The sequence below is a fragment of the Sphaerodactylus townsendi genome, linkage group LG08 (genome assembly GCF_021028975.2).
Source record: "Sphaerodactylus townsendi isolate TG3544 linkage group LG08, MPM_Stown_v2.3, whole genome shotgun sequence".
NCBI classification, from domain to species: domain Eukaryota; kingdom Metazoa; phylum Chordata; class Lepidosauria; order Squamata; family Sphaerodactylidae; genus Sphaerodactylus; species Sphaerodactylus townsendi.
Window position 1 is genome coordinate 89,323,238 of NC_059432.1, and position 22,746 is coordinate 89,345,983.

Here is a 22,746-nt window from a genome sequence, read left to right on the forward strand (position 1 = left end):
ATCAGCATCCGAAAAGGGACTGCATTTAAGACATTTATAAACATGCCTTTTTGTAGTTTGTACCTCAAAACAGCTTTCAATAAAATCAAGTAACATAAAAAAAATAAAGTTCCTGAATCAGGTAGTGACAATTTTGCTCAGAATTGTTTACTCTGAGGAAGCGGTTCTCCAGCATCTTAAGTGGAGAAAGTTCTTGCTCAACATCTGCCCCTGAAACTGTTTTAATGGCCATGCGAGAACCTGGGACCTTTTACATACAAAAATATTCTACCAATGAGCCATAGCCCCTACCTTGGTAAACAACAGAATACACAGCAAAACATATCAGAAAGCAAAGACCAGATTTTTTTAAAAACATAAAGATCAACAGAGACAGAACAACAAAACAAATGTATCCCTCAGACATTCAAAACTGGAATTCTTTAAAGTGGTGTCAAAAGAAACCAGTGATGGGAGCAAGCAAACATGCTTCAGGAAGGTTATTTCATCAACAGGTCATCATAATAGGAAGAACTTTTTGAGGTCATGACCAATGTAATCTCTGATTGGGCAGAAAGAAGATTCAAAATACCTTAAGACAGTAGCAAATTCATGCAGAAGATCGTCCAGGCACTGGCTTTACCCTAAGCCAGCAGTCGCCAGCATGGATCCTGTGGAAACCATGGTGCCCATAGATGTATTTTCTGGTACCCAGTCGCTTCCCCAAATGATCACTTGCCTACAGGTAAGAGCTAATCTGGAATTTTCTCTGCTTCACTGGAATTGCAAGTGCTTCAGAACAGTGGTTCTCAACCTTCCTAATGCCGTGACCCTTTAATACAGTTCCTCATGTTGTGGTGACCCCCAACCCTAACATTTATCCATTTTACAGATGAAGAACACTGATGCAGAGTCTTAGGCGACCCCTGTGAAAAGGTTGTTCAACCCCCAAAGGGGTCCCAACCCACAGGTTGAGAACCACTGCTTTAGAAGCACCCATAAGACGCTCCCTCTGTATCTGCAGGAAGCACCTGTTGGAAAACTATTGTGGAACCTCATAACATTTTGTAATTGGACCCAGACCCCCATGGCAGCTATTTTCTTGTAAAGGTCAATATATGTTCTCAAAATTCCAAAATTTTTCCCAAGGGTTCCACAGCGCTGGGGACCCCTAGCCAAGGCCATAGGCATCCTTTTCAAATTGGGGGCTGGTAGAGCAGTGTCCAGGGACAGCGCTGTGGCATCAATTCCAAAGAGGCAATCGGTGAGGTGGGTGCTGGGAAAAAACCCTCTTCTCTCCCAGAAAAGCCCATTGCCAGGAATGACTATGCCACCCTTTTTGATGTCATAAATATATCCCCCACCAAAGGGGGTGTTCCCAAGATGAGACTGTGGTGGGACCTGGCTCTGCCCCCAGGAATGCCCCTGGACTGACCCCGCCCATACTGGCACAGGCTCCTGTGGCAGAAGGCGCCGGCATGTGGGGCAGCTTCTTGGTTCGGTCACTGGGAAGTTGTGCAGTGTCCTGTCACCAGCATAACAACAGCTCTGCCAGCGTATTCCCCCTTTTATTAGAGGTATGGGCACCCCTATCAGTACAGCCCTGTGCTGGTTCTAAGGCTCCATTCACTCTACCCCCCTGGATTGCACTCAGTGCTTTAGAAATTAAAAACAGTGTGTTTTCAGTGTGTTGCAAAGCAGATGTACACCTCCAAATGGAGTAAAGTTTACTGTGGCATTTACAACCACAATAGCCCATTTGATACATCGAATGAATATCAGAATGTTAAGAAAGTTAGGGCTTTTATTACAATTTTTGGTAAAATAAACAATGTTCACAAGATCACACTTGTTTATTCTGTTGATCAGATTTTTCCTGCTCATGTCAAAAGAAATGAATGCTTACTTGGGGTGGGAATTTCTTTTCTCTTCTTCACTTATCCTGAAGGTTAAGCTTAATAAAGGCAAATGAAAAATAATCAATGTATTGTTGAAGGCTTTCACGGCCGGATTAAACTGGTTGTAGTGGGTTTTCCAGGCTACCAGACCACGGCCACACAGCCCAGAAAACCCACCACAACCACAAGTAATCAGTTTGCATTAATTTTACAGAATCAAACAATTGGACATGAACAAACCAAAACCCACCCAAACCCTTATGCAAAGTCAAGACTAACTCCAATTTGTCAAAAAGTCCACTTGCAGGTGCCTGAATTCAGTCTTCAGAACAAATTGGAATTAGATGGAAAATTTCATCAAACAGAAAATCTTCAATCACAATGAGATCTGGAAGGGATGGGGGTAGAGAGAGAATATAAGCAGCAGGATTTAAAGCTTGCTCACCTCACCAACAAATCAGTTTGTTTGCAATGTCTGAACAGCCCCCCCCTTCCTGTCAGAACACTTCCTTCCCAGCATCTCTGTCCAACACCTCTTGAAATAATACAGGGTTCTCTAAGCTTAGCAATGATGTGCAACATCTGTTCTTTGAAGGCTGACCACAGAACCTCGAGAAGAGCTCAGATCATTGCCTTGGGAACCTCAGTATCCCACCTTTCGTAGCAAGTCCAAATGGCTAAGGCAAAAATTGCATATGCATTGTAAAGTACAGGGGGGATGAAATGTAAATTAACTTTTCTGCCTGGCCTATCAGTTCAGAAAGCTAACACATGTGCCTCTAGTCTAGGGCCCCTTCCGCGCATGCAGAATAATGAATTTTCAATCCATTTTCAATGCACCTTGCAGTTGTGCGGAATAGCAAAATCCACTTGCAAAGAATTGTAGAAGTGAATTGAAAGTGCATTATTCTGCATGTGCAGAAAGGGCTCAAGGAGTACCTGTCTGTTTTTCTCATTTGCTATCACACACATGCCCAATGTGAATTCATTCGGCATGGGATGGTACTGTAACTACAACGAACATTTTTTCCGATACAATTTTTGCTGAACCTGTGAATATTTTGAATATGTCTGTCATGAGAGACCACCACTTCTACAACCAAAATGTCAACTTCGCCATAATTTACATGTTTTAGAGGACAGAACCTGTTTTGCATGCCCATGGGGCACCCAATGACTCAATGGGGGCCACCCAGGGCGTTTGTCCCCGTTGTCGCTATGCCACTGAATAAGCTCCTTAAAACAACCCAATGCAATTATTGCTCTTAAGATCATCACTGGAGCGAAGGCAAACCCTTGCTCCTATACTGGTAACAGAAAAGTGGTTTCTCTTGTTCTGCCAGATGACAGCTAAGTCCAATACCGCTGAACTGAACCCCTGCACCCTCTGAGAATTGAAAATCTGAAACGGGCTTATCAGGCAATGGTGAAAGCCAAAGGGGGACTCCCTCGCCCTCACCTTCCCTGTTGAACGCTTCTCAATGCACGAGAAGCGTTCAAGGTCGGGGCAGAAGAAGCTGGTTCCGCTTCTCCTTGCACGTGTCGTCTGAAGGAACGTCTGAAAATGGCTTTTAAACTTGAAGCTCATACATAATCCGGGCCTGGCAGTTGTCAAGCAGCGCGAAGCACATGCAGCGCACTGGAGCTGCCCCCCTTTTCTAATTTCTGAAGGGCTTTTCTCAGTGGCGTCTCTGCTTCGGCTTGTGGTGAGGAGGGCGCAAAGTCTTTCCACCCCCCCCCCCCCCCCCGTTTTATTAACTTCCCGGTTTCTCCCCTCCCCGCCCCCCACTCCCAGCCCCCTTCTCTGTCCTGGGCAGCAGATTTTTTCTGCCCGTCCTTCTCCCTCAGCAGCCACCCCCTGGCGGCCTCCTGGCGCCTCAGCCGGCCGTCAGTAGGCGGGCTCCGCGCGCGTCGTCGCCGCCGCCTGCCTCGCCTTCCCTTCCCTCCCGCCTGCGGAGCCCACTGGAGAAGGCGGGCCGCCGAAACCCGACTCCTCCTAGCAGGAGGCGCGTCTTCAGGGGCGGGCGGCGGGATTAGCTCATCTCGGCGGAGGCAGAGCAGCGGCTCGTCCGCGGCAGCCTGGTTTCCCGCACCTCGTCGCTTCGCAGCGCCCCTCTGCTGAGCGCCGGCGGCTGGCGAGCGCGGAGCTCGTTGGATTCACCCCCTCCCCCCCGCCTCTCGTGCTTCTTCTCCGATGGCTGTGTGCAATGGAGACGCCAAGGTCAGTGCCGCGCCGGCGGGAGAGACGGAGGCGGCGGAAAAGAGCCTCCTCGGCGGCGGCGGTAGCAGCCGCTCCTCTCCCTCCGCGCTGCTTTTCCGCGCTCATGGCCTGCCCGCTTCTTCCTCCGGGGGGCTTTGTGTGGGTGCGCGCGTCAGTGCCGGGCTGTCGGGCGGGCGCGCTGTTGGGAAGGTGGATCTCTGCCCCCCACCGCCCCGCCGTCCCTTCACCGGCAAGGCGGGAGGAGGAGGAGGAGGAGGCGCGCAGGCTTCATGCCGGGCACATGGGAAGAGGAGGGGAGGGAAAGGGCGACTGGCGCTCTCCTCGCCTCCTCCGCCGCGGACTCCCAGGGAGGAAGAAGGCGGCAAGAGCTCGGCCCCGAAGTCGGCCGCCGCGGAGGCCCTCCCCTTCCCCTTCAGGCACATTCCCGCGGAGGCTTGTCCCGCATGGGGGACTCGAACCAGAGCCTTTGGGGTGCCTGCGAGGGTGGGAGAGGAGAGCGTCGGCCCGCTTCCCTCCAGCACGGGGAGGGGGCTGGGGAAGTTTGTAGGAAGCCTCACTTTGGATCCCTCCCCTAAACTGCTTAAGGTTTAGGCCCCTTCCGCACATGCAGAATAATGCACTTTCAATTCACTTTCACGATTGTTTGCAAGTGGATTTTGTTATTCCGCGCAGTAAAATCCAGCTGCAAAGTGCATTGAAAGTGGATTGAAAGTGCATTATTCTGCATGTGCAGGGAGTTGCCTTCCCCCTTTTTGTTGAAAAAAAGCAGTAGTGCTTCTTTCTGCGTCCAGAAAAGTGAGTCTCTCTCTCTTGTTTAAATACCCCCCCCCCCCTTGGGGAAGGCTAGAGCAGAGTAACTCTGCCAGATTTCACTGTTCTCTTCCTTTGTGTTGTCCTCACAGCAACCGTGTGAAGTAGGCTGAGAAAAAGTTGGACCAAAGGTCTCTAATTCTGTGCAGCTTCTCAATTCTGAAATCAGTGAGCTTGGACTGGAATAATTTGCACTGCGAGTGAGATTCAGGCAGAGCAGGGGATTTGAACCCACCTCTACAGTGCAAGCCTGCACAAAATTATTCCAGTCTAAGGCAGTTGTTTTCGTTTGGGTCTACACTGGAGTAATTCAGCATAGTTTGCATTGTCAGTTTGAGGACTGCATCATAGAAACTTCCTCCTTCAAATAACGTGCCCAGATTATGGTTTTGAGTACTTTTGGGTGTGCTGAGAACTTGACACCCCTTTTAACTGTGCTTGCTGAGGTGGGAAAAGTATTTTCCTGCACTTCTGATTACATTCTTGTGTGTGAAGTGTGGATTCTAATCTATGAGTGGTGTTAGGGAGCATGAGTATTATAAAGGATCCTTGTTTGAAAAGAGAATGGTATGGATATAGTGTGAACTGTGAAAGATTTCAGAGGACTTGCTTGCATTTTTCCAGTGCTCTTGGAGCTTTGAGATGTGGGTGGAACATAGACAACCATCATTTCTACACACTTGGACTATTGGGGAGCGAGGTAGCTGCATGATCAAACTGCTTCTGTGCTTGCTTCTGTTGTGTCTAGCAGTTAGCTTCTGCCACAGAAGAACTTAGCTGTACTGAACACGTCCTTCTGTTAACCAGGAGGAACTCCCCCCTTCTTACATTTTAATAGTGTGGTACTTGTGAGTGTGTGTTGTGGCATATTACTTCTTAGCTCTCAAATACTGTGTTTGTTTTTTTTACAGTTTTAAAGTTCTGTGTGTTTGGACAAAGTTAACTCTGTGATTTAAAAAATAAGGATAATATTCTGTCACCAGTATGCTGATATTCTTCAGAACTTATCATTAGTTGGTGCACAGGAGAAAATAGCTGCTTTGGGTATTAAACAGGTAGTATAACTAAGACTTAATGACAGGAGAACATAATAACACCCCCTCCCCAATTCTGTTCCCGGGGAGCCCCTGCAGGATTTCAAGGGGCATTTCAGGCTGCTGTGGAAAATTGAGAAAGTCTGTTCATGTTTAGAAGTCTTTGGGCTATAGACACACTGTACTGAATCTGACCTTTACATGACGGTCCCTTTCATATAGGCTCTTTAACCTACTTTGCCAAACAGATTTTTAAAAAGTTTTCACACTCCTTCAGGATGAAGTGCAACAAAACAAATCAGATTAAAACAGGATTTGGAAAAACCACATTAAGTCTTCATTAGCTGCAGGTGGACAGTATTATAAGGTGTATGAAACCTTAAAGACAACCCGTTTGCTTTCAAAGTGGATCAGAGCCTGTAAGAAAGGGATTGAAGGATTGTGGAGTAGCCCTCATGACCAAGGGCTTAATGATAACCTTTCATGGAAAATCAGAGTTTGTTGTTGCATCTAAACCACTCTTCACAACAGACCAAGATTCTAAACCAGAATAATGGCCCTGTTAGGACTCCCGGCTTGAAGGGAAGGGAGCACACCACAGTTTGTGGTTCATCTATCTTGTATCTATGAATTGCTATGGAAGTGGAAATCTTCTTTATTATTGTACCAGGTGAGAGAGACCAAAAGAGAGAGTGCCAGAGCTCAGGAGTGCAAATATTTTCCAAGGCTTGTTTACGTAATGATTTGTTCTATATTTCTGAATCAAGACAATTAGTGGATTGCATGGCCCCTCTCCCTGTAGTTGCACAATTATCTTGTATTTGGAGAAGAAACACCTCTTTGGTTTAGGGACAAATGTCTTTTTGTCAGCATCAGAGTGAAAGAAGTTAATCTTGTTCCACAGGGCACCAATACGTGTGTGTACATATACTGTGTTGTAGGATGGCTTCTGAATTTAGTTCTGAATTGGCTAAAAGAAGTAACTACTTTAATCTTTACTGTAGTCATATAATCATAGAGTTGGAAGGGGCCATACAGGCCCCGTCTAACTTCACGCTAGAAGTGCAGTCTACCTTTAAAATTCTTATCATTAAACCTGCAGACATTTCTCTCTTTGTTCCAGTGCATAGACTTTACGCGGGCAAGACTGGATTCTATCCTTCACCAGGTGTCCTGGCCAGCCTCCAGGGCAACTGCCATTGGATCTTTGGATCATAGGGTTTTTTTAGGCATATTGCTGACAACAGTGGTGGTCCACACCCACTTATTCATGAAGGATCAGCCCTCATTACATTTTTTATCTCAAAAGCCAGTGATAAACTCCTTGGATTGATCGATGGACCCAGTGAACTTGATCTAAGTGAATCTGCTATTTTTTCTATGCATGTGGTCACAGATGCTTCCCTAGCCAGGTGGGGGGGTCTCATGGTTAGGATGCGGATGCTCTAGGTCACAGTTATCAAATTTGTGGCCCTCCAGATGTTATGGACTACAGTTCCCATCACTGGGAACTGTAGTCCATAACATCTGGAGGGCCACAAGTTTGACACCTATGCCTAGGTTTTAATTGACTGCGCAGAGCTCTTATCCTGGAGCAGTAGGATTGCCCAAGCAATCCTTGGGACAGATGTCTAGTTCCATTATCGACAGACGACCTCCACACATCTGTGTCTGCCCAACTCTGACAGTAGCTGCTCCAGCTTTCTGAAAAAAACCTGTGAATCAATTTGTTTGCTTCGCGGGCTAATGTGAAGTGCATGAGATGCGGCTTGAGAGCTGCACAGGATGTGTTCCAATTTCATTGGAGCAGGGAGTTTCTCTTCCCACCATTCACCCTACTCTGCTATGATAGACAAACCCAAGCCAGCAAGGCTTGGGGCATTCTCATCGCCTGTCATGGGAGCAAGCATCCTATCCTAAAATCCTTGCCCTAGGACTACTCAGGGCAGGTCCTCTGCTGAGCTGCGACATCCAAGCACTCTGCCGAACAGCTTGACTACTTCAGCCTTAGAAAAATAGCAGAATGAAGGCGATCCTCTTACCATCCAGAAAAGAGTCCACCACAAAGTCCAAGGACAATAGTTGGGCCTGTTTTGTTCTGGATAAAAGGACAAAAAGTTGTACCTGAATCATGTGACTTACCTGTGTTTGATTACCTCCCTCACCTGAAAGGCTCCGGTCTTTCTACGTCCTCAATTAAAGTGCACCTTCCTGCTATTTTCAGCATTTCCTCTTGGATTGGATTCATTTCCCTCTTTGTCCTCCCACCCTGTAAGCTTTGCCGCAAGAGTTTACAGAGCATGTGCCCGCCTGTTAAGAGACTCGTGCCACTGTGGAATTTCACTTTGATTTTCACTGTGTTAATGGGATGTCCCTTTGAACCTATGACCTTCAGTGACTTATTTCTCCTGCCCTGTAAGGCTGCCCTCCTTGTTGCCTTCACTTCTGTTAGAAGGGTGGGAGACCTATGGACTCTCAGGTGCCATCCGCTTTCAGAGGGATCCATGAAGGAAATGTGCTGCTGTGCCCCAGCCTAGAACATTCCCAAGCTGGTTTCAGCTTCTCACATGGGTCAGGTCATGGTGTGGCCAATGTTCTCCCCAAACCGTCTCCCCCATTGGATCATTCTCTGCACACACTATACATACATAGAGCATTTGCTTGCCAATCTGCATTGCATGGCGGATACAATGAAGGGCAATAATTTTTTCACTCTGGTAGGGGACCACATAGAGGGCTAGCAGTAGCTGCGCCTGTCCTTGTGAGCATCCAAGCCCATGAAGTTGGCCTATGGCTCATCAGAGGTGGTTTGACTGTTGGATGTTCATGCTCATTCCACCAGAGCGCAGGTAATCTTAGTTGCCTGACCATTGAATGCCCATAGTCTGGTGACCACGTGGCCCCTCCCTGACATCTGTTTTTTGTCACTGTTTGGTGAATGGTGACTCCTATAGGGAGGCTGCAATGGGCAAAGCAGTTCTGCAGGCGTTAGTCAAATAGACAGCCTCATGCTCCCCCCACCCCCAGCTACTTCAGCTTGATTGTCTCCTAGTGTGGGGCTGCACAGAATACCCACGAAGATGAAATAGTTGCACTTACTGATAACTGTAGTTCAGCGAGTGGGTTTCTGTGCAGATGTGCATCCCTCCCTCCTACCCTGCCATGGGCTGCTACATTTTACCACGCTGCAGCTTGCTTTCCAGGTAGGAGATCTTTGAGATTAGAACTCTTCCCCCACACATCACGTGACCATTTGGGCGGGAATCTTTCCTCGGAGAGGGAGGGAGAACAAGGGCTCTTTAGAGCTGTAGAGCCGACAGAAAGCTTGAAAATCTTTGAGTGGCAGTGGCAAACCTTTGAGAGGCCTGTACCAGTGCAGTCCCAATGTGTGTCTGCGCAGAAACCCACTCGATGAACTAGCGTTATAGGTAAGTGAACTCTGTATATCCTGCCAGGACGCCTGAAAATGCTGCAAAACTGCACTAATTGAGACTCAGATAGAAAGTATACCTCAAGGCAGAAAAGGTACCACCAAGTTTAAAAAGATTACTCTGGTGAACGAACCAGGAAGGAAACGATAAAAAGTCAAAAAGCTTCCTGTTGAAACCGGAAGGCAAAGACCTTGGTGAGGTGAACAGAAAGGAGTGCATGTTTGGACCGTGCAAATACAAGTTGTCAATAAGTTGGGCAAATACAGAACTGAACAACTAGTTTGCAGAAAACATGAAGATAATAAGTAAAAACATTTTCAAACATACCAAGAGCAGGAAAGAGGCCATGGAGGCAGTTAAGTATGGACGACAAAGAGATTAAAAAATTGCTAAAGAAAGACTATGAGATGGCAGAGAAACTGAATGAATTGTTTGTATCTGTTTCGGTATGGAAAACATGGGTACGTACACACACCAGAAGCACTGGTTTTGGGATTGGGTGTCTTCTGAGTAAATGAGTAAAATTGAGGTAATAATAGATGAAGTTCTTGAATTACGAAGCAAAATGAAAACCAGTAAGTCTTCAGTCCAGATGGCACACCCCTGAGGTTCTTAATGAACTCAAATGTGAAATTGTTGATCTTCTCATCCATATGTCCAGTACACAGGCTGATTCTAACCACTCAAAAGTAGCAGATATCTCAACAATGTTTAAAAAGTGGTCCAGGGATCTAGGGAGTTACAGGCCAGTTAATCTAACATCTGTTCCAGGTAAATTAGTAGAAACCGTTATTAACTAGAGAATTGTTAAGCACATTGGGGAAAAAACCTGCTTGCTGAGTGGAAACCAATATGACTTCTGCAGAGGGAAGTTCTGCCTTTTTGGAGCTCTTTGAGTAGATTAATGAACTTGAGGATAAGGTTGCTCCAGAAGACGTTATATACTTGGACTTCCAGAAGGCTTGTGACAAAATACTTCATCAGAGACTCCGGAGTAAACTTAGTAGTCATGGGATGGGAGGACGGGTCCTCTGAGTTAAAACTGGTTGAAAAGGAAGCACAGATTACAAATAAATGAGCAGTTTTGGCAATGGAGGGAAATGAGCAGTGGGGTGCCACAAGGATCGGTTTTGGGCTGGGACTGCTGAATGTTTTCATTATTTATTTGGAAATGGGGTGAGCAGGGTAGTAGCCAAGTAGGCAGTTGATATCAAATTACACAGGATAGTGAAAACCAAGGTGGGTGATGAACAACTCCAGGAGGATTTTTTTTAAAAAAAAAAATTGGGCTAGTAGACTAAAACATAGCAGATGAATGTAGGTGTATTTAAGGTGATGAACATTGAGACAAAAATCCTAACTTTAAATCTGTGCTGACAGAGTCTGATCTGGTAAGGAATCGTTGTCTTGTAGTGATATCTCAGTGAAAATGTCACCTCAGTGTAATGCAACAGTGAAAAAGGCAGACCCCATACTGTGGATTATTAGGAAAATAAAACAGTTGTTATTGTAATATTGTGTAGATTGACAGTGTAGCCACATTTGTAATACCATGTACAGTTCTGGTTGCCATGTCTCAAAGGATATTGTAAAACTGGAAAATGTACAGAAGAGGGCAACCAAAATGGTGAAGGCGGTTGCAGCACCTTTCCTGTGATGAAAGGCTGATGAATCTGGGGCTTTCGATTTAGGGGAAAAGGTGGCTAAAGGGAAGGACGTGATAGAGGTTTATAAAATTATTGAATGGAAATAGTGGATAGGCAGTCTTTTCCTCTCCCATAAGGAAAGGGAATTAAATTAACGAGAATATGTCCTCCAGTGGTTACCAGCCATGGTGTTTAAAAGGAACCTCAAATAAACAAATAAAGTAAACTTCTGAGTACCAGTACTGGATGTTTTCCCTGGCCCTCCAGGGAAACTGGCTGGCTTTTGCATGAAACAGGATGGTGGACTAGATAAACTATCACTTTGTCCCACCAAAAGATAAAAATGCTTTGTTCAAGGGAAGTGAAAGTAGTGTGCTTCAACTGTAGGAAAAAAGTCCCCATAATAAAATGGCCATTGTGGATAAAACCACCTGTCTCTCTGGAGTCCCTTGGGCTATCGCAGCAATTTAACTGTATTCTGCTTGGGATGACCTAGGGATTCTTCATCCATCAGTTTTTCAAAACACAAACCTTTCAATTTGGTCATTTTCCCCCTTGGGCCCATAAGATAGCTACCACCTCCTTTCAATACAAAGAAGTTCCAGGAAGTAGTTGTGGATTAATTCATCATTGTGGTTCTGTCTTTCTGTGAGACATGGTATCGTCTGATCCAGCAGGGCACTTCTTGTGCATCCTGGTCCTCTTTTTTTATGAACAAGGAGCTTAAAGTGCCCCAACATTGCAGTATGGCAAATGGTATCACTTTTAAAGAACCTAGGATTTCATTAATTATCAGAGGCTTAGGAGATTCTGGGGTTGTTAGAAGAAAGAGGGACATACTTCTGTACTTGGGGAGACTTGTACATTATTTTCTTGACTGAGGCATTTATTCCAGCACTCAAGTTTTATGAGGTAAAGTGATTGGTAGGTTATGTTACCTTGTCAACTCCACATTTTGGGCAACATTTGTTATGAATAAGCTTTGACAGGTGAAAGATTTGACAAGTTCTAGTCCCCTGATGAGGCAAGAGTACTGGTTGTCACTGCGGAAGGGGAGTATCAGAAATACTTTCCAAAGTAAATTAATAAAATAAAATGCACTGGTAGTGTATTTCCCATGTCAAAAGTGAGAGTGAAAACTGGGCTTTGGAGGAAATGCATTAAGTGAAAAGGAGAACTAGTGTGGTGTACTGGTTAAGAGTGGCAGGAACCTGGTTAGATTTCCCACTCCTCCACATGAAGCCTGCTAGGTGACCTTGGGCCAGTGACTGTTTTATCAGCCCATGCAGAGGCAGGCAATAGCAAACCACCTCAGAAGTCTGGGAGCCAGCATGGTGTAGTGGTTAAGAGCAGGTGAATTCTAATCTGGAGAACCGAGTTTGATTCGCTATCTTCCACCTGAGTGACAGAGGATTATCTGGTGAACCAGATGTGTTTCTGCACTCCTACATTCCTGCTGGGTGATCTTGGGCTAAGTCACAGTCCTCTCTGAACTGTCTCAGCCATACCAATCTCAGAAGTTGTCTGTTGTGCGGAGAGGAAGGAAAAGGTGCTTGTAAGCCACCTTGAGTCTCCTTACAGGAGAGAATGGTGGGGTATAAATCCAAACTCTTCTCTTGCCTTGAAAACCCTACAGGGTTCTTGTTAAGTCAGCTGTGACATGATGGCACACATACACACATTAGGTAAGGAATCACAATCTATGTGAATAGCTTTCAATATCTGCCTCATATATTTTGACCTAACACTTTGGGAAACTGATTTGACTGGAGAAAGGTGCGTGTACATCATTACTCCATTATTACTCCTGATTATGTGGGAACAATCATAAGGTCTTCTCAGTATTAAGTACAGCTTTATTCATTGGGGTCTTGCTTCCATCAAAGTGTTCTTAGGACTACAGCCTTTGATTGCTGCTGGGAATGTGTTACCTTCAACTCTTAATAAGTTTTGAGAACTGTAGAAAGCATATTGTGGTGGGAGGATCTGAACCAACTAATCTATATCTCATCTTTAAATTTAGAGGCTGACATTAAAGGAATTGAGAATCAGTGTTGTGTAGTAGTTAAGGTGCCAGACTAGTATCCGGGATACACGGATTTGAATCCCTACTCATGCCATGGAAACTCACAGCGTGACACGTGCCAGTCATACTCTCTCTGCCTAACCGCTTCACAGGCTTGTTGTGAGGATCAAATAGAAGAGAGGAGAATTATGTAAGCCACCTGGGAGGAAAGGCAAGGTATTAATGAAGCAAATAACAAATAGATAAAATTCAAATTTTCTCTTGGGCAGCTGTTATTTTATTTGCTTCTTTCACATATAGAACTTGTTAGCACAACAAATGATGTGGCATTGAAACATGTCTCCCCTGTTCAGTACAGAGCTCTAAAGGCTGCAAGGCAGGCATTAGGAAGCTACTTCCACTGTCCTTGGAAACCTCTGTGCCTCTCCCTTCCTTTGACTGTTGCTCAGGACGCTCCTGCCACAAAGCCGTCTTCCCCCACCACAGCACTGCCGACCCAGTGCATAGGTTTCAGCCCCAACGCAAGGAAGATGTCCCCTTCTGCTTAAATTAACAGAGGACTTGACACTAATCTTTATTTTAGCTTTTAATATTCAGGTTTCCTCCATTGTAAACAGTTCTTCGAAATTGCCAGCAAAGCAAATCATGAGATGACTGTAAAATATTTTCTCATGTAATTGGTTTATTTGGTTGATCAGACGCAGATAGCGGTGTACTTCTCATGAATGAGCAGATTTCTTTCGGCATACCCTCTTGTGACTTAAATTAATGTACATGATCTGATAGCTTAAAAAGGGTTGAAAAGGCCCTATTGTAATGTTATTGACCTCTTCCTCTTCCTTCATAGTGTTCCTTTCTGAACGAAGGTTTCTGATTCGCATTCCAAAGAGCTCTTGTTAACGGTTTCCTTTTTACTTAATTTCAGTAGTATTTCAATGCTATTCATTACAAAATCCTGCTGTACCAACTTCAGGCCATGGGACTCAGTGAATGTACTCAGGATGCATTCATATGATCAGTAGTACGACATTGTTTAAACATGTTCTGCTTGGTAAATGAAAGCAGTGGGCAAGTGGTTGATTTTTGTAGACTGCCCCCCACCCCCTTCATTCCTTGAAAAGAATCACGTGGGCAGTGGCTTCAAATAAGCAGTCCTATATAAGGAGCAGATGTTCCCGGGACCCTTTGAATGACAACAAGCTACTCAACAAACCTCTGCCCACCATTGTCATTTAAAACTCCATGGTGCACTGCTGTAAGTGAGGAGTTTTAACATCTTGGACCTTAGAATTCACTGCTGAAAGTTCTAAAACCATTCACTGTGATGTTGAAACGAGACAACCCACACAACAGCATCCAGTGAGTTGAGGCAAAAAGGACAGGGAATTGGTGATAGATTCAGGGAAATGTTTTCCGGGGGCTCAGTGGAGCTTACATTGTTCCTCTACTTTATCCTCACAATAATCCTGTAAATTAGGTTAGGCTTAGTGTGACTGGCAAACTTCTATGCCAGAGTGGGGATTTGAACCTCAGCCTCCCAGATTCTCGTGGCTCACCACCATGCTACACTAGTTTATGGCTGGTCTTAACAGCTAAACAGAATTTGTTGTTGACAACAATCTGTCCCATTGTCAACAGGAACTGAAGGGTTTTTTAAAATCATGATGGACTTCGAAGGCAGCTGAATACCTATGACATTATAACCCCTCTGTCCCTCTCTGCCACAGGCCCTTCCCTTCCCCTAAATCTCCAAGAACTTCACAAACCCAGTCTTGGAATGCTAATTCTCGGAGGTCCCCCCAGCTGTTCAGATCTCCCCAGTGCCATTTTTTCCAACCTGAACCCCCCCCCCCCCCCCGGGAAGTTGCTATTTGACACCTCAGGGAAACACCTGCCATCACCTTTATGTATGTAAATTTCTCAACAGGGCAACTAGAGCCAAGCTCCTCATGGCAGCCATGTTGTTTCTGTAATGTAGTTGGAGAGGCTGATGCTGTGGCAGTTCTGAATTGTAGAGAGGAATAGGAAATCCTCATTCTTCTCAAAGAAGAAAAATTACGCTTGCAGTGCTAACCGTGGCAAATGACTTTGTGGAGGTTCATGTTCTCCATCATAACTGGTTTCCTCCCATTCCTGCAGGATGCTTGTGAGGAATGGCTCAGAGGGTTTAAGAGAACAACAGTTCATATTTCTTGCCTATATAGTAGTCCCCTGTAGTGACCTTTGCCTCAAACCCCTAGTTCTTTACATTCTGAAATTAGCCTTAGTTTAGACTTGGCACAACTGGTGATCATGAAACTGTTATTTGTGCCTGTGTTAATGCCTGTCTCCACAGTTGGGTCCACACTTTCAAGTTGCTTTTTAAACTGTGAAGTTGAAGTTTCACGCTGTGGAACTCTCCTAAATGGGATGTATTTGACGGAGCCAAACTAGACAAGACTGTGATCAGATTTGCCTGTGTCTTATCAACTTTTTATAAATGGCATTTATAGGGTTCCACAACTGTGTCTGAATCATGGTGGTGGGCAAGAATGTCATTTTCTCCTGGGGGCGGAGGCCATCTTGTATGGGTGGTTCTTTACCCCTTCTCCGGGAGGCAGGACACTCTTTTTTCTCACTTCCTGTCCTTCTTGCCAGGCTCCATCTTTGCCAGTTTTGTTCCTGCCTCTGATGGGAGAGCACGGATCTCTGCTAAGCTCCTAGACTCTCCTAATTATTCTGTTTATTCTACTACCCCTCTGAACCAATCTACTTATCATCTTCCTTACTCTTTCATTCTAATCTACTTTTTGGATTCTTTGGTCTTTACCTTGCCTCTTTTCAGTTTCCTGCCCAAACTCCCCCACCCAAAATGGCTGCCAGGGATTTTTCCCCTCAGAGAGGCAGCGCAGACCTTTCCCCCACTCTTCATTATTTTTTTCACATGGATCTTCCTGGAGGGGCTGTTTACCCTGGGAGAGGAACTATGTATATGTTTCAAACAGTTGTTTGTGCCTTTTATATGGCCCAGTATAGATTTTTTTCCTCTTTTTCTACAAACATTCACTTAATGTAAAGTTATACTTATCACAATAGTCAAGTTTGACTTCGTTTGGGGGGAAATGGGGGTTGGGTATGAGAAAGAAGGTCATACATCATTAGTTACCTGAAATCCTACTTCTTGATGAATGAACCAGTGCAGCGGTTTCTGTTATTAGGATGGAGTGGAGTCAGTTGTGGCTCAATTTTGGGTTTTTCAGTTGTAGCCCTACTTGTCTGGAACAGCCTCCCCGAAATCATGTGAGGCCTTAAAAGCTGAACATATCGGAAGGATATTTGCGGTTTCATAGAGGGGCAACAGTGTGAAATTTTTAGATGGCAAACTAGTTTAGGAATTCTGTGTCTGGCTTCTAGCTTAAGACTGAATTGTATTTTTATTGTTTTAATTCTGTGTGATTTTGTTACCCTCCTCGGGGGTCCTAGATTTCTAGGATAAAGACAGGTTTGTAACTGTTTAAAATAAATGAGTAAAATCTGAGCACAGCCGAAGGTTTAAATTATTATTAAAGAGTGAATAAAACATAGTACAACTCTAGCAGCTGAAAATGCCCTCCATGCTAAAGAGCCATATTGATCTTCTGTTTGGTGCATAGACAAGTTCTAGGAGGCTTTGGCGTGCTTTGAATTGCAATCACATTTGTACTACATGAAAGGGGATTTTGGGGATATGTACTTTTGACATTAAATGCTTAGTAGTGTAATATGTGGGCAAGGTTCTGTGTTTCCATTTAGCGTCAAACTTGTTCTCTACAAGCACTGCATGTGCTATATGAAGACGCAGATGTAGTCGCCTGAATTTTAGCTAAACTTGGTTCTTGTCTATAGACCCACAAAGGTTTGCTAGGGCTGAACAACTTGTTGGCATAAAGTCATATGTGGTATACCTTTAGCCTGAAAAAGCATCCTATTCTGCCCCTCTACGTTTACTTCTTGCAGGCTGTTGAGAAAAACTTGTTGCTTGTTCTTGGGATTTTTGTACAGTAGCCCCAACTTTGTAGAGCAGACACCTCTTGGAAATTAGCAATCTCTTCTCCTCTCAGAGGATGCTGCAGGGCTTTTGGTTAACAATGGGCAAAGGCCATTTTGTGATAATGTTATACATTATAAGAGGCTGAACTGTCTCTAGAAGCTAAAATGAGTACCCTGAGGCTATCGAACTTCTCATTATGAGAAGACCAGACTCACTGGAAAACTTAAGGCAGCAGAAAAAAAGGAAGACCCAACATAAGACCCTACGAAGGAAGCCACAACCCTCAGTCTACAAGACCTGAGCAAGGCTGTTGTGCTGTCCCACAGAAGTTAGTCACAAAAGAGCCAGTCTCTATGCATCGATGATAAGTAAAGAAGGAGAGGCTTTGCCTTTAAGATGTGGAATTGTGGGAAGTGTAGTTTAAGGGGCACGTGGGTAGCCTTTAACACAGGATTGGATAGTTTGAGCCCACCTTTATTCAGTTTATGGCAGTTGAGGCAAAGAGAGCCTGTTCTGACAGAGAGTATGGACATGGGTTCATTCTCTCTTCTCCCAGAATAGAGCAGAATAGAAGTAGAGCAACAAATTGGCCTATACGTTAATCTCAAATAAAATAGAAAGGGTTTGAGAGCAGCAGTAAGTCAATATGAAGTTACATGATTGTGGTTTGCACTCCTTAATAAACCTTGAATCAGTGTAAAGGGTTCGTAGTGGTGTAGTGGTTAAAAGCAGGTGTACTCTAATCTGGAGGAACCGGGTTTGATTCCCCGCTTTGCTGGTTGAGCTATGGAGGCTTATCTGGTGAACCAGATTAGCCTGTGCACTCCAACACACGTCAGCTGGGTGACCTTAGACTAGTCACAGTTCTTCTGAGCTCTCTCAGCCCCATCTACCTCACAGGGTGTTTGTTGTGAGGTGGGAAGGGAAAGGTGATTGTCAGCCCCTTTGAGTCTCCTTATAAGAGAGAAAGGGGAGATATAAATCCTCCTCCTCCTCCTCCTCCTCCTCGGGACTGGTCTTTGGACGGCTGTACAGCTGTTAACAATAGGACATTTTGGAGAACATTGAGCCATAGACTCACCATGAGTAACTTGACAGCACTTGAAAGCGACTTGAAGGCAATTTTAAAGAAATAATTATTTTTGCAAGCTGCCTTGAATCCCCTGTAGCAGGACGGAAGAGCAAACTAAACAGTTTTTTGTTAATAAATCCAGTACAATCCATCTTTTAAAAACATTTTAGTTAATGTATACCCCATGCTTTCTCAATCTGAGACTTTCTCAGCTGTTTTTGTTTGGGAGGTGATGGTTGCTGTCAAGTCATAGCTGATTTATGGGGTTTTCAAGGCAAGAGACTTTGGGAGGTAGTTTGTTATTCCATGCCTCCCTATCAAGACCCTGGTATTCTTCGAGGTATCCCTTTAAAATATTAGCCAGGGTCAGGGCTGTTTGCCCAGAGGTAGTTCTTACTTCCCAGAGGCACGGCCATTTACAAGCCTGCTGTCTGCTCACCCTGCTTGTTCCCTTCTGTGATCTCTTCCTGTAGCAGTAAAGCCAAACAAACCCACAACTTGCAGGTACAGTTATATGTTGACTGTTAAAGTGTTGTTACACAGTGGAATCCTGCCCTCTGAATATTGTGGACCTTCAGCCTTTTATCAACTGCTAAACAGACATTGGTGTTGCTCTTCATGGCAGTGATGGCTGCAGATTCTGGCTGCATTGATGACTCTAGAAGTTTGGCCTCCACGATATATTGTAATAAGGAAGAATTTTAATGTTTTTCCATACTTTGACTGTTCAGTGATTATTCAGGCTTACTTGCATGGCTTTTAGATGTCAGGATGGTCCCTTTTCGGTGATTGGGGAAAGGGAATCAAGTCATTACTATCAGGCGCCAGCCTGTCGTCCCCCTCCTTCCGGACCGGGGGCTGATAGCCAGGCTGGCTGGCATCCGCCTAGGTGTGAAGTAGTTCCTGCCCTTTGTGTTCTCATCGTTGTGTTGTAACATGTGTTGTAATGTTCCTACTCTCCCATTTTGTTATCTTGCTGCAGCCGTGGCGCCTTCGGCCCGGCAGGGGGTCGTGGTCATCAGGGATTAAAGATCCAGCCCGAGCTATGTTCTGCAGAAATCGTCTATGTCTCGTTATGCTTTGGTTATCCAATAAAGTCTACTGTTTGAAAACTACAGTTGCTCTATTTTGAGACTGAAGTCTTACATTATAAACACTAGATACCCTTTTTTACCAGGGCTTGGGTTGGCAAGTGGAGGGGTAATTTGAAGGGCAAAAATATTAATTTTTTGGAGTTTATTAGTATTTCCAGTAAGCATTACCGTGTTTCCCAGAAAATAAGCCCTACCCCGAAAATAAGCCCTATTGTGATTTTTCAGGCTTTTTGGAGGATGCTTAAAATATAAGGCCTACTCCAAAAATAAGCCCTACCAATAGTTACATATCAGGATGGTGTGATCCAGCAGGGTGCTCCCTGCCAATGAGGATGCAGCTTGCATCACACATGACAGGGAGCAATGGGGCTGCCGAGAGCCCGCCTTAATTAATTGTGAAGGTACTGTATTTCCCTGAAAATACGCCCTACCCCGAAAATAGGCCCTAATGCATCTTTTGGTGCAACAATTAATATAACACCCTGTCTTATTTTCAGGGAAACACGGTATATGTTAAACATTTCTTATAGTAATTTCTCATATGTTCACTAACTGCATAGGATGCTATAATTTAGATTCTTTGTTGTTTTAAAGAAGTTTGGTATAGACCACTTTCAGCATAATTAATAAAACATTATAAACAATTACTCGTTTACAGTATTTTATTAATTATGTTAAGACTGCTTATACCAAGACGGTGGAAAGCACCGCTGATAATTAGCTTACCAGCTAGTGCTCATTTTAAAAGACTTGCTTTTGATTTTCTGTCTTCCTCTTGCTCTGATAAACTGTTTATGACAAAGTGCTTCTTTAAATAATGTTCACAGTTGGAGAATACTGGAGGAGATCTCAAGGATGGTCTCTGCCGTTACGAGGGAGCTGTAGTCATACTTGATGCTGGAGCTCAGTATGGGAAAGTGATCGATCGCAGAGTCAGAGAACTGTTCGTCCAATCGGAGATCTTCCCTTTGGAAACACCAGCCTTCGCCATAAAAGAACAAGGATTCCGGTAAGATTTTGCTTTGTGTTGACCTTTGTATTGACTTGAACAGTGCCTTTATTTACATTCAGCCACTAGGCCAGGGGTCCCCAACCTTGTTGAACCTGTGGGCGCTTTTGGAATTCTGACGCAGGCTTGTGGGTGCAACCACAAAATGGCTGGTGCAGGAGGTAGAGCCACATGCACAGAGGAATCCCATCAGCAGGGGGAAAGAGGGAAATTTTAAAAAATTCGCTGGAAAAGAGAGGTGAGAGGGAATAAAACAAACACTGTTGTGACAGCTGCCACTGAAAGAGTGTTATTTTAATTGGCATAGCCAATCACCAGCCCTGTTAGTCAGTAGACAATACTGCACATGATAAGAAATGAATAGTTTTTTTCAGTGTTGGAAATTAAAAAAACCCCAGAGTAAATGGTATTAAGGAATTTAGCATGACTTCCTTATTAAATCATCACCAGTCCATTCACTCATTTGATTTGTAACATGCTGTGTCACAAGAATTCTTTATTCAGCTATTGATTATATGAATACAAAGTATGATTGTTCAGTAGAAAAATGTCATTTGTGCATATTTTAAGGAACAGTTTCTCAACTTCCAAAAATATGTCTCTTCAGAACATTTTTAGAGTAAGGAGAGAGCCTGTTCTCTGTGCCCTCACTATGTAATATTATGCTATAGAAATATCTCATTCTACTCATGGATAGTGTGGTCTAGTGGCTAAGGTGTCTGACTAGGATCTGGGAAACCCATTTTCAGACCCCCACTCACTTCATGGGAACTTGATGGGCGCCCTTGGGCCAGCCAGTCACATACTCTCAGTCCCGACCCTGGCCAGTATTTGGATGGGAGACCTCCAAGGAATGCCAGGGGCTTGACACAGAGGTAGGCAGTAGAAACCTACCTCTGAACCTTACTTGACTTGAAACCCTATGGGGTCACTGTAAGTCAATTGTGACTTGAGGGCAAAACACACACACAGATTCATGGCATCATGATTCCTCACACTGTGTGATTTGCTTTTGGCTGGGATCTTACAGTCAGTATGAAGAAGCTCTGATGCAAAAAATAAATAACAGCACTGACCAGTTGATCAGGGAAGTAAACAAGGGTAGCCATGAGCAAGATATTAGATGTTTTGTCTCTCAAAAGTTCTCCTTTAGCATCAGCAATGTTCTCATGCGAATGTTCATCTCTGCCATACTACCAGTAGACTCAAACTAGAGAATATGAGCAAAAGAAAAGCAGAAAACAGTGACTTCTGCTGCCTAACCATTATTCTGTCTACCTGTTCCAGCTGGTTGGTTTCCATAAGGCTGATTCATGTTGCAGTTTCTTACATTCTTGGTCAAGGATTGTAGTGAAAGTTTTTTAAAAGTTCCTCCATATCTTGAAATAATATTGTTGGAGAAAAGCTGCCCTGCTCCCTCCAGAGGGCTTTCCTGCAGCACGAAAACCCCTAAAAATTAAAAAAGGTGGAAACCCCCTTCCCTCCGAAGCAGGGAGTAGAGATACACCATGAAAATCATGGCATACCTCCACCGACATATGGGGGCCGAACAGACTTTGGAGGCTAAGGTCAACCATGCCTCCTAGCCACACCAGCACAGTGTTTTGCACTGGTGGCCCTGTGTGACAATGCCAGCTTCTGGTTCGGACTCTGGTGTATTTGACCCTTGTGATATTTCCCCCGGCACACGAGTACACCGACTCCAGAAGGGGATACCTCCTTGCCCGGATTTGCTGCCCATCACTGTGACAAAGGATTCAGTGATTTGTCCTTCTATCTGCTGTAGTGTTCCAGTTGTATTTGGAATGGTTTAATTTTTTAAAAGTTTTTGTAAGCCAATTTGAGTGTTTGTCTGAAGTGTGGAATAATGAATCATATCAATTATTTAAATGTATATCTGAGGTTCTGTTTAAGCATAAATTGGAGGTACATCGGATATGTGCCACCTTATGACACCTAATTACATGATCTGCATTGACCCAGTGTGCAGATGGTGTAATCATTATGTTCAGCTTTGTGAGCTTTCAGTGACCAGTAGCAACTTTGCTGCTGTAGGTAAACTAGGCATCATCAGTAAGGGTTGATAACTCTTTCATCTTGTTTTGGAAGTTCTTGTACTGTGAGTGTCAAATAGTCATGAAAGTACAGTTGAAAGCTATGGAGATCTCTGCAATTATCCTAATAACATGCTTGTTTAATTTACTTGAAACTCTAACCAGTCTCATTGCACTAAATGGACCAAAGGCCACCAGTAAAATATACTTTGAAGTTCTGCAGTGTAATAGCAGAACCTCAGATTCTTGAAGTTGCTGAAGTCCTGTTATCTATACTTGACAAAGAATGATTTTTTTAAAAAAAATGGAATCTAATATTGTTTCTCTGGATGCTGAAACAAACTTTAAATAATTACATGTTAGCTTGTTGAAACCCTGTGTTTTAAAGACAATATTGTTTGTATGGTGGCTTGCATAAAGAACAAAATATGCAGATTACCTCTTGTGGAGCTGGGGTCTGGGC

General features: G+C 44.2%; 1 protein-coding gene across 1 annotated transcript in view; it reads left to right on the forward strand.

Annotated features, from left to right (window-relative positions):
• Positions 1-3,879: 3,879 nt before the first annotated feature.
• The window catches only part of GMPS (guanine monophosphate synthase), a 43,417-nt gene continuing 24,550 nt past the window's right edge, over positions 3,880-22,746 (forward strand). The window contains exons 1-2 of the mRNA XM_048505394.1: positions 3,880-4,098; positions 20,048-20,229. Coding sequence (XP_048361351.1) covers positions 4,072-4,098; positions 20,048-20,229 — 209 coding nt within the window. The 5' untranslated portion in view covers positions 3,880-4,071. The remainder of the gene's footprint in view (positions 4,099-20,047; positions 20,230-22,746) is intronic.